The following is a 14,072-nucleotide window of genomic DNA, read 5'->3' as shown; positions in this document are numbered from 1 at the left end:
CGCTGTCATGATATATCCATGTAGGTAAAAATGTGCTTGGTCATACAAAAACTTGTCCAATAAGCAGTTTTTAGCAGATGGCCACACTGCACTATTTTCACTCTTATTATCTTAAACCTGTTAAAATACTAGAGGATGATGTAAGAATTCTAAATCATGGGAACATTTGAAGAGTATTTATTATGTTAGCTAGGACAATAATGAGGCCAGTTACATTACTGTTGAACCACTTGTTTTGCAGCATTTTCCTTCTGGAAATATTCAAATACCTTCAAATTCATTAAATAGCACATCCCACACAAGCCAGGGTATGCCAATGTTGTATCAATGAAATATGCCCCAACGACTATTGTATATATTACATACCAGTATCCATGTTATATAAACTATAGATTTCCTTACTCTAACAATATTTCTTGAATACTCCAGTATATCATCTATTTCACAATATTTATGCATAATTATAATCATATTATCATATCATAAGCTTGTAACATAAAATATTTACAATATACATGACATCAAATATAAAGCCTTACGAACAACAAGCAGCTAAAAAACAGCCGCCATTTCTACTGATATTAGCTAAACACATAAGAAATGGCTAACTTTGTAATTACTCTCGGATAATTAAGCAAGAAGGCACTTACCAGAAATTAAACACAAATAACATTCCCGTGGTCATTTCTGTTGTTTGATGGATATCACATGTAATGCTTTCTTACAGATTCCTCCACAAAGCCTTGAGATAATTTGCTCAGCTCTTCTATAAATAACTGTCTTTAAATAATTTCTTGGATCCACCTCAAAGTGGACAAAGTTTCCATGTAATTATCCACATTAATTAGGCACTTTCCTATGTTCTTGGCTGGTGTTATTTTGGAAACAATCACAGACACACCTTAAATGACAGCCTAATGGCTGATAAGCACCATAACAATATCACAGTTTCACCTATTGTTCTATTCAATTAAATGGCACAGAAATCACATTAAATGTGTTTCAAATTTATCTTTTATGAATTTGGTTTCTCCTTATACCATGCCTATTCAGCAGCAGGTCTGTGCCATGTCATTTCCTTTAACACCAAACTACTGCACCGTCAGTGGCTCTATTATGCAATGCTTTCAAAGTATTTCCGCAATAAATTGTCAATAAAGTCTTCACAACATTAACTGGCTACAATAGAAGAGTTATACATTAAAGAAACAATAAGTATCATCAGACCTATCACCATTGTGTTAAACACACTTTTATTTCTGTGAACATTGATCAACATGCACTTCCTACCTCCTCATAATTTTACTAAAACAATACCAGCTGATTACAATGGTTTGATTTTCATTGATAATTAGCACTGACTGGTTAATAATGCAAACAACAGGCCAAGGCACTCATGATACTAAGGCACATGACTATTCTGACATGTACAAGTAACAATCCAAGGTTGATATATTTAGTGCATTATCTGAGGGAACCATTGTCAGAGTGTATACGCTATGAACCAACTATACTTCATGAAAATATTAACTTTAAGTAGGACAAATCATTATGAAATCAAATATTAGGTATCCAGTATCAAATTATGCTTAATTATTAGTTCAACAGTGATATTGCTCAAATACACAACCAGTCAAATAAAATAATATTAAGAAGAAAATATAGAACATTCAGTCACTTTACACAAAGTCCATATGGTCAACAACAGCCTAGTGAACTGAGTGATTGCGCAATCATACAATGGTGATCAGCTGATTGACTGATATAACCATAATATCCTACTTAGTCGGATTTCTGATATGTTATCTTTACCCCTTCCGGCTTACTTTCTTACTTGGACAAAACTTTAAAAAAGATTGAAAACATTGTAATGTCAACTTTAAATGTCAAATATTCATTATAATGTCTTCATGTAGAGTTTCAAAGAGCTTAATTTCCTCTTCATGGGCAGATCCAAGATTTGATGTTAGAGGGGGAGTAAATAAGGGGCTTAAGCTTTTAACTTGCACCCCTCCCTCAGAACAGAGAATTATCGGGCTTAAAGTGTTTGGCAGGGGAATTTGGGTTTGGGGGTAACCCCCCCCCCCCCCCCCCCCCCCCGGAAAGTTCCGCTAAATTTCAAGCTCTGATTATTTGTTGTAATCTTTTTAGTAGTAATTTTTATCATACTACAATTTATAGCAAGTACAACTAGAACTGTAAGCCAAAGGCTAACGAATACCCCACAACCCTTCCCTGTCTAGGTTGTTTGCCCTGGCCTTAGTTATGGTATCATTAGAAAGCACAAGGCAATACATTTATTTAGTTTATTTAGAATACCTATTACTGAATCAGGGACTGCCATCATAAAGGGGTCATGATGAAAAATGACAAAGGAGTAGGCCACCAAAGCGAATATTACCCCACTCCCACCCACCTCAGGGGAGATAACAAACCTGTTTCTCTCATTTTCACCATAAAGGGGTCATGACTCCTGACAGGATATTCCAAAATGAAGGTGGACGGGTGAATTTGACAGTCTGCCAACCCAATTTCTGTTTACCCACCCCCACCACCTCCCCCCCACACATGAGTACCAAGGAAATAATACAGGTGCACAAAATCACATATACAAAGGTTCACATCATGGTCATGGATAGCTGAAAGTTTGAGAAAAATATATTGAAAAATGACAAAGGAGTAGGCCACCAAAGCGAATATTGTAACAAATTTAAGGCCTGTATGCACCTAACTTCAGGACTTTTGATGGTCTTTTTAAGGACAAAATCAATTAAAGGTCTTTTTAAGGCCATGCAAACATTCTGATTAATACAGGTGCACCAAATCACATATTCAACAGTTCATATCATGGTCATTGACATCTGAAAGTTTGAAAAAGATTTATAGAAAAAATGAGAAAAAATGACCAAGGATTAGGCTAGACAAAGCTGTATAATTTTTGCCTATTTTAACTTATTCAGGGGCCATAATTGGAGACATGATCATGTGATTCCAACCACAATCACAGGGGCAAATGTTCTCACCATGGCTAAAAGTTTGAAAAAGATTCATTCAAAAATGACGAAGGAGTAGGACGAACAAAACTAATTTTACCCAATTTTACTCATTAAGGGGCCACAACTCCACTCAGGATCATGTGACTCCCACCAAATTCATGGAGGCAAAGGTTTACATCATGGCCATTAATATTTGAAAGTTTGAAAAAGATTTGCTCAAAAGCTTCAAAGAAGAATCCTGGACAAAGCTAATTTTGCCCAATTTAACTCATTAAGGGGCCACAACTCCACTCAGGATCATGCGACTCTGACCAAATCCACGGAGGCACAGGTTTACATCATGGTCATTAATATTTGAAAGTTTGAAAAAGATTTGTTCAATAACGACAAAGATGAATCCCGGACAAAAAAAAAACGGACGGACAGACGGACAGACAGACAGACAGACGGACAGACGGACAACCCGATTCCAGTATACCCCCCCCAAACTTTGTTTTGGGGGGTATAATGAGGTTGCAATACCTTAAGAAAAGATTAACACAGCATGAAATTAAGGTAATGATTATACAATTTTTCATCACCAGTATCAAATAACAGCCCCATCAAAAAATATAACAAGTTTCTGCCAGGCCTCCAGCAGGTATTGTTCAATATATAGAACAATCTGATTTCAGGGATATGATTGACCTGGCAGCTGAAGGGCTGAAAAATTTTCGGCCATGGGTTTATGGGGCGCTCTTGGGGTCAAAAGCGCACTGCTGTAGAAGAAAAAAAAGGCTTTTAGAAGCACTTTTGAGGGTTCTCCTGACTTTAAATTTGAAGCAAACTGGAATATTAACTTAAACAACAGAAAGCAACAAAAAAAAATAAAAAAATAAAAAATATTTTTTTATTATTTTTTTTGGGGGGGGAGGGGGAATCTCTGGGGCCATTAGATCCGCGGAATTCCGCGAATCCGCGGACAAATCACATTCCTGGATTTGGACTGGGAGTTCAGCAGACATCATTAAAACAATCCAGGAAAACATGGGAACAATTTTATTTAAAACCACAACAATAAACATTGGGAAAATCCAGATACCTTTGTGCATCAATGAACATGGGAATATATCTTATTGAGCATCAACAAATGTTGGAACAATCCAGCTGGAAGCCATACACTTGAGCATCAGTGAACAAGGGAATTATCCAATCAGGCATCATTGAACATGGTAACAATCCAGCTGGAAGCCATACATTTGAGCATCAGTGAACAAGTGTATTGTCCAATCAGGCATCATTGAACATGGGAACAATCCAGCTGGAAGCCATACATTTGAGCATCAGTGAACAAGGGAATTATCCACACAGGCATCATTGAACATGAACATTGAACATGGGAACAATCCAGCTTGAAGCCATACTTTTGAGCATCAGTGAACAAGGGAATTATCCAATCAGGAATAATTGAACATGGGAACAATCCAGCTGAGAGCCATACTTTGGAGCATCAGTGAACAAGGGAATTATCCAATCAGGCATCATTGAACATGGGAACAATCTAGCTGGAAGCCATACTTTGGAGCATCAGTGAACAATGGAATTATCCAATCAGGCATCATTGAACATGGGAACAATCTAGCTGGAAGCCATACTTTGGAGCATCAGTGAACAAGGGAATCCAATCAGGCATCATTGAACATGGGAACTACTTTAAGCATCAGCATCAATGTACATGGGAATAATCCAGCTGTAAACCATACCTTTTAGCATCAAATGACATGGGAATAATCCAGCTGGAAACCATACTTTATAGCATCAATGTACATGGGAATAATCCAGCTGTAAACCATACCTTCAAGCATCAATGTACATGGGCAAAATCCAGCTGTAAACCATACCTTTGAGCATCAATGTACATGGAAATAATCCAGCTGTAAACCATACTTTCAAGCATCAATGTACATGGGCAAAATCCAGCTGTAAACCATACCTTTGAGCATCAATGTACATGGAAATAATCCAGCTGTAAACCATTCTTTGTAGCATCAATGTACATGGGAATAATCCAGCTGTAAACCATACCTTTAAGCATCAATGTACATGGGCAAAATCCAACTGTAAACCATACCTTTGAGCATCAATGTACATGGGCAAAATCCAGCTGTAAACCGTACCTTTAAGCATCAATGTACATGGGAATAATCCAGCTGTAAACCATACCATTAAGCATCAATGTACATGGGAATAATCCATCTGTAAACCATTCTTTATAGCATCATTGTACATGGGAATAATCCAACTGTAAACCATACCTTTGCGGATCAATGTACATGGGAATAATCCAGCTGAAAGCCATATATACTATTTGGCAACAATAAATACCAAATCAGGTTCTAATCAGATCTGCCCATATATAGAGCCATATATTAATGAGAATTTTCACTGCTGATTTTAATGTGATCATTTGTGACTGCAGTTGTCAGCTCCTATCGTATGTCCAGATATGAAATCACTTTGTCACCCAGATAACAATGATAACTTTTCTGACCCCTGGGAGCTTGCGCTAGGGTCCATGAGGTTATAAGACATAGGCAAAACTAGGTAATTATCCCAACCAACATTTTTACCTTTAATCACTAATAATTAAAAACATATGATTATGTTGTTACATTGTGATATCAATATTGGTCTAGTTTGTGAGAATATAAAGCAAGTTAGACTTTCAGTAAATAGAGTTTCACTGCATATTAGGTGTATTAAAAATATATCATATATAAAAAATAGGTTTCAGAATGAATTTCAAAATGAATATATATATTCAACAAAATTCATACAGAACTTTAATTTAATATATAATAATATAATTTTTATAATATTTAATAAACCTAGCTGTTCACACAACACACAAGAAATACGGCCAGACAAAAACACACATCTGTATTACCATTAAGTTTAACAAGGAAAGAGTCCACCTGTTGTGAAAGAGATTGATTTAAAGAGTTATTAAGAATAATTAGTTTCAGACAGGCATGATCATTAAGGTTGACATTAGACATTACGTATGTTATGTTTATACCTCAGCGTTAGTTACAAGTAAACTACCTATAATACACTGTGCATAATGACAGTCATTCATAATGTGGTAACAATGGACTAATTACAAATGTATAATGTAAACAGTATATAATGTAAAACTAGCACACGTTTTGAGGTTGAATTTGACATAAATTATCACTATACGAAAGCAACATTAAACTGAGTAACTTAAAAATAGGAAATGTAACTTTGCAAGATATACAAAAAATAATAAAGATAATAACAATCCACTGAAGAGACAAACTAAAAGCAAAGATTGTAAATATTAAAAGTCGGGGCAAAAACAACAATTGTAGAATATTAAAAATACTTTTTTGAAGTTATTGGAATAATTTTGTTGGTATTGTAAAGTGCCATAGTTCTAAGTTTAATGAACATAATGCATTTCAGTTGAAACATTGACCTTCTAACATTGAAACAGAATATTTAATAATGAGTTCCTTTTCTAATGTTTTATACCTTAATTAGCAGCAGCCATCTTTATGCAAGTTTATAAACAGGCTATGCAGAAAGACAACAGAACACCAGTGAAATGATATAAACATGTGTTTCTCATTAATGAAAAGTAGTAAACCAAATGTGAAGAATCATTCCCAGAATACAAATGTCTTACATTCCCCAAATCAAAGACCCCTCCCTCCAACCCTGCCAGTAATGAAAAAAATGACAAGAGTGAGTGTCTTAAAAGGTACAGTCAAAGCAGGGGGAATCTGAAAAGTGTGAGTCATCCAAATGGCAACTTTAAGAAAAAGTGTGAGTCCATCATTCATTTTTCAATATGTCATTTTATCGAAATAGCCTCCTAGTCATTACAACACTGAACAAAACACTTGATATTAGGATGTTAATCTTGCTAAATTTATATCTTGTCATATCACATCCGACAGTACAACCTATTTACAAGGAAGCTGACAAATGTAACAGGAAACACACTGCAGGTACAAGAAAAACGATGACAGTAATGTTTTTCTTTGTTTCTTTGTCATGTCTGCCGTCATAAAATTAATATTGATGAAAATATGGTTGAAAGTTCACCCTTGAAGTCACCTGTCCTGGAGTATAAAACATACCAAAGAGCCAAGGACATGACTTTAGGCATCATAATGAGGGCCCATGGACATGACTTCAGGGCATACTCTAACATCTGCACAGCTGTCCTATCGTTTGACAAAATAAATGCAGGGCAGCCAATATGTGAGGCATTAAGCCACTAGATAAAATAAATCATGAATACTGACCAACAATTTATTACGAATTATGACAGCAATGGGGGGTAACATGGATGCTGTAACTGTGATCTACATTAATAACAGACCATCAACATTCTCCTACACCCTATCATTACCCAGGAAGGAGCATCCAATTGTCATAATTGTTACCTTGCCTGCAGACATTGCCATAAAAATTGCAGCAATCATTGATAGCATGGACCACCAAAAGTTAATCTATGTGATTGCTTCTCGAAAGAGCAATGATACTTAAATTGTTAGTACATAAAAGCAATAAACTTCACAATAAAACCAACTAGTATATACATCTTCTCATCTGATGACACAGTTTGAATTGACACTTGTCAACAAAGGCACCTTGATAATAAATAGATCTTACATGGCAACAAAAGTAGAATTTAACGATTTAATTTAAGTCAGAAAATATAACAAACAACCAAAAGCAAATGTTACCATTTAAATACTGTTAGAAGTCCGAACATAATCTTGACTGTCTTCAAGTATCATTTAATGTTCATAAAATAAACTTATACATGTAAAAACAAATTATTTTATATCACAAATCACAGTAGAACTTTCACATGACAATATCACATCAATATGCAATCTCATTGAAATAATCTTAAATCTTAGTCAACTTTTATTTTAAGCCATAACACACCACACCACCAGTGATCTAATTCTCAACCCATTATTCTCACATGGTCCCAATAGTGGCCACAGTTTGTAAATAAACCGCAACAAGTCAACACACCTGGAAAACGTCACTCTGATTGGTTCAAGGCAGTGGGCAGGTTTTATGTTTAATTTCCATTGGCTGCTATATTTACTATGTACTCCAAGGCTGTATTTGAATTGACAAGTAAACAAAAGTTGGTTTCAGTTTATTTCAACTGTTATATAGTAATATTTCAACTGTTATATAGTAATGCCCTATGCCACATGTTCAAACGCCTGATTATTGAATAATAATGTGGTATAAGCAATGGGAATACCTGAGTGGTTAACTCCTAAGTAACAAGATTCTATGGAGCTCCCAAGAGTTGTCTCTCTTGAAAGCATATTTTGCTTCAGTCTTACAATATAACAACATATTGCGAAACTTTTTTTATTACCTTTGAAGATTTATAACAGCAATAACATTGAAATTTCGGTAATGTCTTCAGGCATTTGCTATTTTGGTCCTGTGTTTGTCTTTTAATTGATTAAAGACTGACACTTGCTTAAAAGCAAACATTGATTTCCTTCTATGAAGTACTTTTCCGTTGCCGTAGCTTCCTAAAAGATCATGTCTTTCAAGTAATGACAAACATGACCAAAACTTTTGATTGTCAAACAAACTCCCAAAGATAACTGGCATTCTAGAGTTGAGCAAACAGGATGTGTTTCATGTCTTAAAATATTGCAAAAAAGATCTGTTAACTATGTTGGATTAAAAAGAATATACAAGCCCGCAATTTAAGTTAAAATAAAATGAATGATGGGCTTTTTTTATGCTACCAACTTTACTGCAATATGTAGAGCCAATTCTTATCAATATTTGTTATGACAACAGAAATATATATACATACATGAAATAAATATGTGAGACTCAGACAACAGTTCAAGTTTATTTTAACACAGCCATATTTTATTTACCAGACCCATATTTAATTTTAATCTGATTCATACAGTCCTAATTATTAAAAAAGAGATGTTTGTCAAACATTATGCCCCCCCCCCCCCTGAGCGCCATGTTGTCAGGATTATATGGACAATTAAATGAAATATGCATGGACCGAAATGACAGCTGATTTGTCGCTAACATTGTATGACGTTGAGGCAGTTTTAAGATTATGACCATTCAAAGTTTGAGGATAGAGTGTGTTATGACCATGACCTTTGACTCTATGACCTCAAAATCCAGAGTAGTCATCAGCTGGTCACCAAAAATCTAAATGTTAAGTTTGAGGGCCATGGGTGCAGGCATTGACAAGTTATCACACAGACAAGCATTTTTCGTTCAAGGTCACTGTAATCTTGACCTTTGATCCAATGACCCCTTAAATCATAAGGGGTCATCTACAGGTCAGACACAACTCCAAGTCAAGTTTGAGGGCCATGGGTGCAGGCATTGTCCAATTATCACTTGAAACATCTTCGCATTCAAAGTCACTGTGAACCTGACCTTTGACCCAATGACTCCTAAAATCAATAAGGGTCATCTCCTGGTCAAGCCCAACTTACATGTCAAGTTTGATGATCATAGATTCAGGCATTGTTGAGATATCACTGGGAGAAGATTTGTTAACTTTTTTGCGTTAAATGTTACTGTGACCTTGACCTTGGCCTGATGACCCCCAAAGTCAAGAGGGGTCATCTACTGGTCAGGCCCAACCTTCATGTCAAGTTCGATGACCATAGGTCCAGGAATTGTCGAGTTTGCTTTCAAGGTCACTGTGACCTTGACCTCTGACCCCTTAAATCAATAGGGGTCATCTACTGGTCAGGCCCAACCTCCAAGTCAAGTTTGAGGGCCATGGGTGCAGGCATTGTTGAGTTATCACTCGGGCAACCTTTTATTGTTCAAAGTCACTGTTACCTTGACCTTTGGCCCAATGACCCCTAAAATCAATAGGGGCCATCTACTGGTCAGGCCCAACCTCCAATTAAAGTTTGATGGCCGTGGGTGCAGGCATTGTCGAGTTATCACTCAGACAACCTTTTACCATTCAAGGTCACTGTGACCTTGACCTTTGGCCTGATGACCCCCAAAAACAATAGGGGTCATCTACTGGTCAGGCCCAACCTCCAAGTCAAGTTTGAGGGCCATAGGTGCAGGCATTGTCGAGTAATGACACGGACAACCTTTTACCATTCAAGGTCACTGTGACCTTCAGGGTTCCCCCTGGGTTCTCAAAAGTTGTCGCCACTTTTCCGCCGGGGGTTAAGGGGGCCGCGTTAGGCCCCCATACGGGTCAAGGGCAGAGCCCTTGTGGGGGTTCAGAGGGGGCGAAGCCCCCTTTGAAGCTCCTGGGTTTTAAGCATTTTAAGAGCCTTAGATTGCTTTTAAACATACCTGTACATGTTGATAAAAGACAGACAAGAAGAGTATCTCTTACATTTTATTACATATGATAACACATTTAATAAGCACAATTATTTAGCACATTGTCATGCAATAACATACATTTATGGTATAAGAAGCACATGTATTTTAGCACATTGTCATTCAATAACAACATTTTTTATTGACAAAATATGATAAGGTAAATAAATACAAATAAAATAATCAAAATATTGCCAAAAATAGACACACATGTCAATATGTTGAATTCTGTCTAATACCTGAGACTAAAAAAAGAATGGGAGCTCAAACAAACATACATGGTCAAACCTAGGCTACTATCAAACTACTATCCTAATCCAAAATCCGTCTACTCTTTACTCCTGCCCACTTCTTGAAAGCCTTATCAAATGGGAAGTCAGCTACCCTTCTAGTGTCTAGTGAAATCCTCATCAACTTATCTAACCTACCAACGGACAACTTATTCCTCAAACAAGTCTTAACTAGATTCTGTTTACTGAAACCCCTCTCACAATCTACAGTGCTAACTGGAGCAACTAACATCCGCTCTGCTGCCTCTGCTGCTGCTGGATACAGGTCCTTCTTCTTCATGGCCAGATTTGCTACATCTTTAGTGTGCTTTACAACTTTACTACCACTATCTACAAGAGAATGCATGAAGCTCAGGAACAATTCCAGATCCTCCCTACAATTCTCATAACCTAGACTGCAAAGATACTCAGAAGCTACAACTACATCACTTGCCTTGTCTGTCTTTTGTACAACAGGGTTGAAGATGTTGCTCATCGCTGTGAGAATTGCAGCATCGTCGTTGTCGGCAAACCGGTCATGCATACTTCTAACTACACCTGCAGAAAAGGACTCACAAATACTTACCGCTTCTCGACGTTGCTTGTTGGCATCTCTGATGGTGTGACCATGAAACTCAAAAGTTTCAAGGCCATCATCACCAGTCTTGGGCTCTTCTGGGACCTGCTTAAGAAATTGCACTAAACGTGGACCGCACTTACCTTCAGACACTTTCTCAATTGTCTGTACAGCAGTGGCCAGCAGGGGATTAACCTCTGCAAAATCTATGTCCTTTGTCTGGAAAGACTTGGACAAGATAGCCAATGGCTGAAGAACATCCGCCATGAAGTGGAGCACGTACAGGAACTTGTAGGTAGTAATTGGTTTATAAAGACTAAGGGACTTACCTGACTTCTCTTCAAGAAACACAGCCACTACACTACTGAAGTTCATGATACAGGCCTCCACAGAACCATGAAAACTAAGCCACCTAGTGTGGAACACCTCCTTAAACTTCCCTGACTGCCCTGGGGTTATAGTCTGGATAGCTTCCAGCATGGCAGTGTTCTTTGGTGAGTTATGGAAGTACTTGTAGATGCTGTTGAGTATTTCCTGGACCTTAACTAAGTATGGGATGCAATCTGCACCCGAACAACAGCTAAGAGCTAACCTATGTGCTATACAATGTGTTGCCAACACACCTGGAACCTCTTTCTTTATTCTGGTAACTACACCTGACTTGCTACCTACCATCACAGAAGCCCCATCTGTACTAACCCCACAAAGCTTAACAATATCAATGCCTTTTTGCTCAAGCATGCACGTCAACTTAATGAAAATCGACTCTGCATTAGCCCTATACAATGAATCTATCCCTAGAAAGTAAGTCTGTGGCTCTACAATATCTACATGATTACACTCTAACACCCTAATATACACTATCAAGTTCTGGTGGATGGATATGTCTGTGCTTTCATCTAACATTAAACTAAACTTAACACTGTCGCGAATCTTGCAGAGTAGTTCTTCCTCGATGACGCTGGATAGGGCATCCTGGAACGCATCTATGGATGATGAATGCTCATACGTCGTGTGGCTGTCTACACGGAGGCTGGCTAGCTTAGACACACCCTTGGACAAAAAAACATATGAATATTAAAATGAAATTAAATGTTTGTAGTGTTACTTTTTGAATCTATAAATATTTATTATTTATGGAAAGCAATGTGTTTTAAATTTATTAATGTTTTGTCTTTCTTTGTTTTACCTGATACATCAAGAAGTTGTTGAAGGCCGGGACCATGCTGCTTGGCAGATCTTCTTTGGCTAGGAACAATACGTTGGCCATGGCACAACGTATTGCGCCTTCACTCTTGCTGAAGGACGTCTCCTTGGCTGTGGTCATCTGTTGTCGAAGCTCCACAGCCTCTGCAGCTTTCTGATGATCTGAATTTTAATAAAAATATAAATAACTTCATTTTATCATAATATTGTGTGTTTTTTTACTAAATCCACTCCCCCATGTAGCATTTGTGATAAAGAAATTTCAATCAGACAGCAGTAAAAACATTTTCATACAACATACCTTTGGTCTTGATATGCTTTGTTATGTTTTCCTTCTTAAGAATTGCACAACCAGTCGTAAATGTATTGTTCATTTTAGACGCCATACAGAGATCACAGTACATGGATTTTGTTTTTGAATCATATTTTATGAAATGGAATTCTGATGTCCAAGAGTCTTTGAAATTTCTGTTTTTAGAGTTTTGGATTTTTGCCGACGATTGGACAACATCGGGCTCTAACAAACGTTTCTTTGTTTTACTGGGCGTACTGCCTTCTGAACAAGCCATTTTGACCAGTAATGCATGATTCTGGAAACGCGGAATATATACCATCTTTGCTGCATACCTACATACCTACATAACAAACTGATAATAATTGGAGATTAATTTCTTCACTTTGCAACATAACCGTAAAAACTACCTTGTAGATAGTCATTATCGCGGATCAGAAGCATTTGATCTAGCTAATAGATGGCGACAATTGTCACACTTTTGCTACTAATAGCCATAATTATTAAAGGATGTCATTGTTAATCCGTCAAAGCCATAAATATCCTTAGTAATTAACTCGACCGTGACTGCATGCCCCAATTATCGGATTTGTTTTCGCAACAGCAGATGTGCTTGATTTATTGCAGTGACTGAATCGATTATTATTCAGACCGCATGGGCACCGCTTACGTCATTTTCAGAAAATATTTGGAAAAATATCGTTGTCGCCATAAATTCGCCAAATTTGAAAAGTTGTCGCCACTTTTGCGATTTTGTCGCAAATGGCGACAGTGGCGATCGCCAGCGGGAACCCTGACCTTGACCTTTGGCCGGATGACCCCCAAAAACAATACGGGTCATCTACTGGTCAGACCCAACCCCCAAGTCAATTATGAGGGCCATGGGTGCAGGCATTGTTGAGTTATCACTCGGACAACCTTTTACCATTCAATGTCACTATGACCTTGATCTTTGACCCGATGAGCCCAAAAAACAATAGGGGTCAGCTACTGGTCAGGCCCAACCTCCAAGTCATGAATGAGGGCCAAGGGTGCAGGCATTGTCGAGTTATCACTCGGACATCCTTTTACCATTCAAGGTCACTGTGACCTTGACCTTTGGCCCGATGACCCCCAAAAACAATAGGGGTCATCTAATGGTCAGGCCCAACTTCCATATCAAGTTTGATGACCATAGGTCTAGGCATTGTTGAGTTATCACTCGGACAAGCTTTAAAATTATTTTACCATTAAAGGTCACTGTGACCTTGACCTTTGACCCGATGAGCCCTAAAATCAATAGGGGTCATCTACTGGTCAGGCCCAACCTTCATGTCAAGTTTGATGACCATACGTCC

General features: G+C 37.5%; 2 protein-coding genes across 5 annotated transcripts in view; both read right to left on the bottom strand.

Moving 5' to 3' along the window:
* Positions 1-14,072, bottom strand: part of LOC128229844 (MOB kinase activator 2-like) — a 44,825-nt gene that overhangs the window by 20,573 nt on the left and 10,180 nt on the right. Inside the window, exons 1-2 of one of the 4 annotated variants that reach the window (XM_052941692.1) lie at positions 7,757-8,010; positions 651-1,179 (exon numbers count right to left, since the gene is read on the bottom strand). The exons of 2 other annotated variants lie outside the window; for them this stretch is intronic. In XM_052941692.1, coding sequence (XP_052797652.1) covers positions 651-685 — 35 coding nt within the window. In that variant the 5' untranslated portion in view covers positions 686-1,179; positions 7,757-8,010. Of the gene's footprint in view, positions 1-650; positions 1,180-7,756; positions 8,011-14,072 lie in introns of those variants that run through there. One more of the 4 variants, XM_052941693.1, reaches the window with a different exon arrangement.
* Positions 10,394-13,300, bottom strand: LOC128229843 (E3 SUMO-protein ligase KIAA1586-like). Its single transcript, XM_052941690.1, has 3 exons — positions 13,146-13,300; positions 12,427-12,605; positions 10,394-12,290 (listed from the first exon to the last, which is right to left on the bottom strand). Exons 1-3 carry the CDS (start codon positions 13,177-13,179, stop codon positions 10,704-10,706), a joined length of 1,800 nt encoding a protein of 599 aa, XP_052797650.1. The 5' UTR covers positions 13,180-13,300; the 3' UTR covers positions 10,394-10,703.

This window comes from Mya arenaria, chromosome 4, assembly GCF_026914265.1.
Source record: "Mya arenaria isolate MELC-2E11 chromosome 4, ASM2691426v1".
Taxonomy (NCBI): Eukaryota; Metazoa; Mollusca; class Bivalvia; order Myida; family Myidae; genus Mya; species Mya arenaria.
The sequence above is the reverse complement of the archived record's forward strand: the minus strand, read 5'-3'. Positions and strand labels throughout refer to the sequence as shown.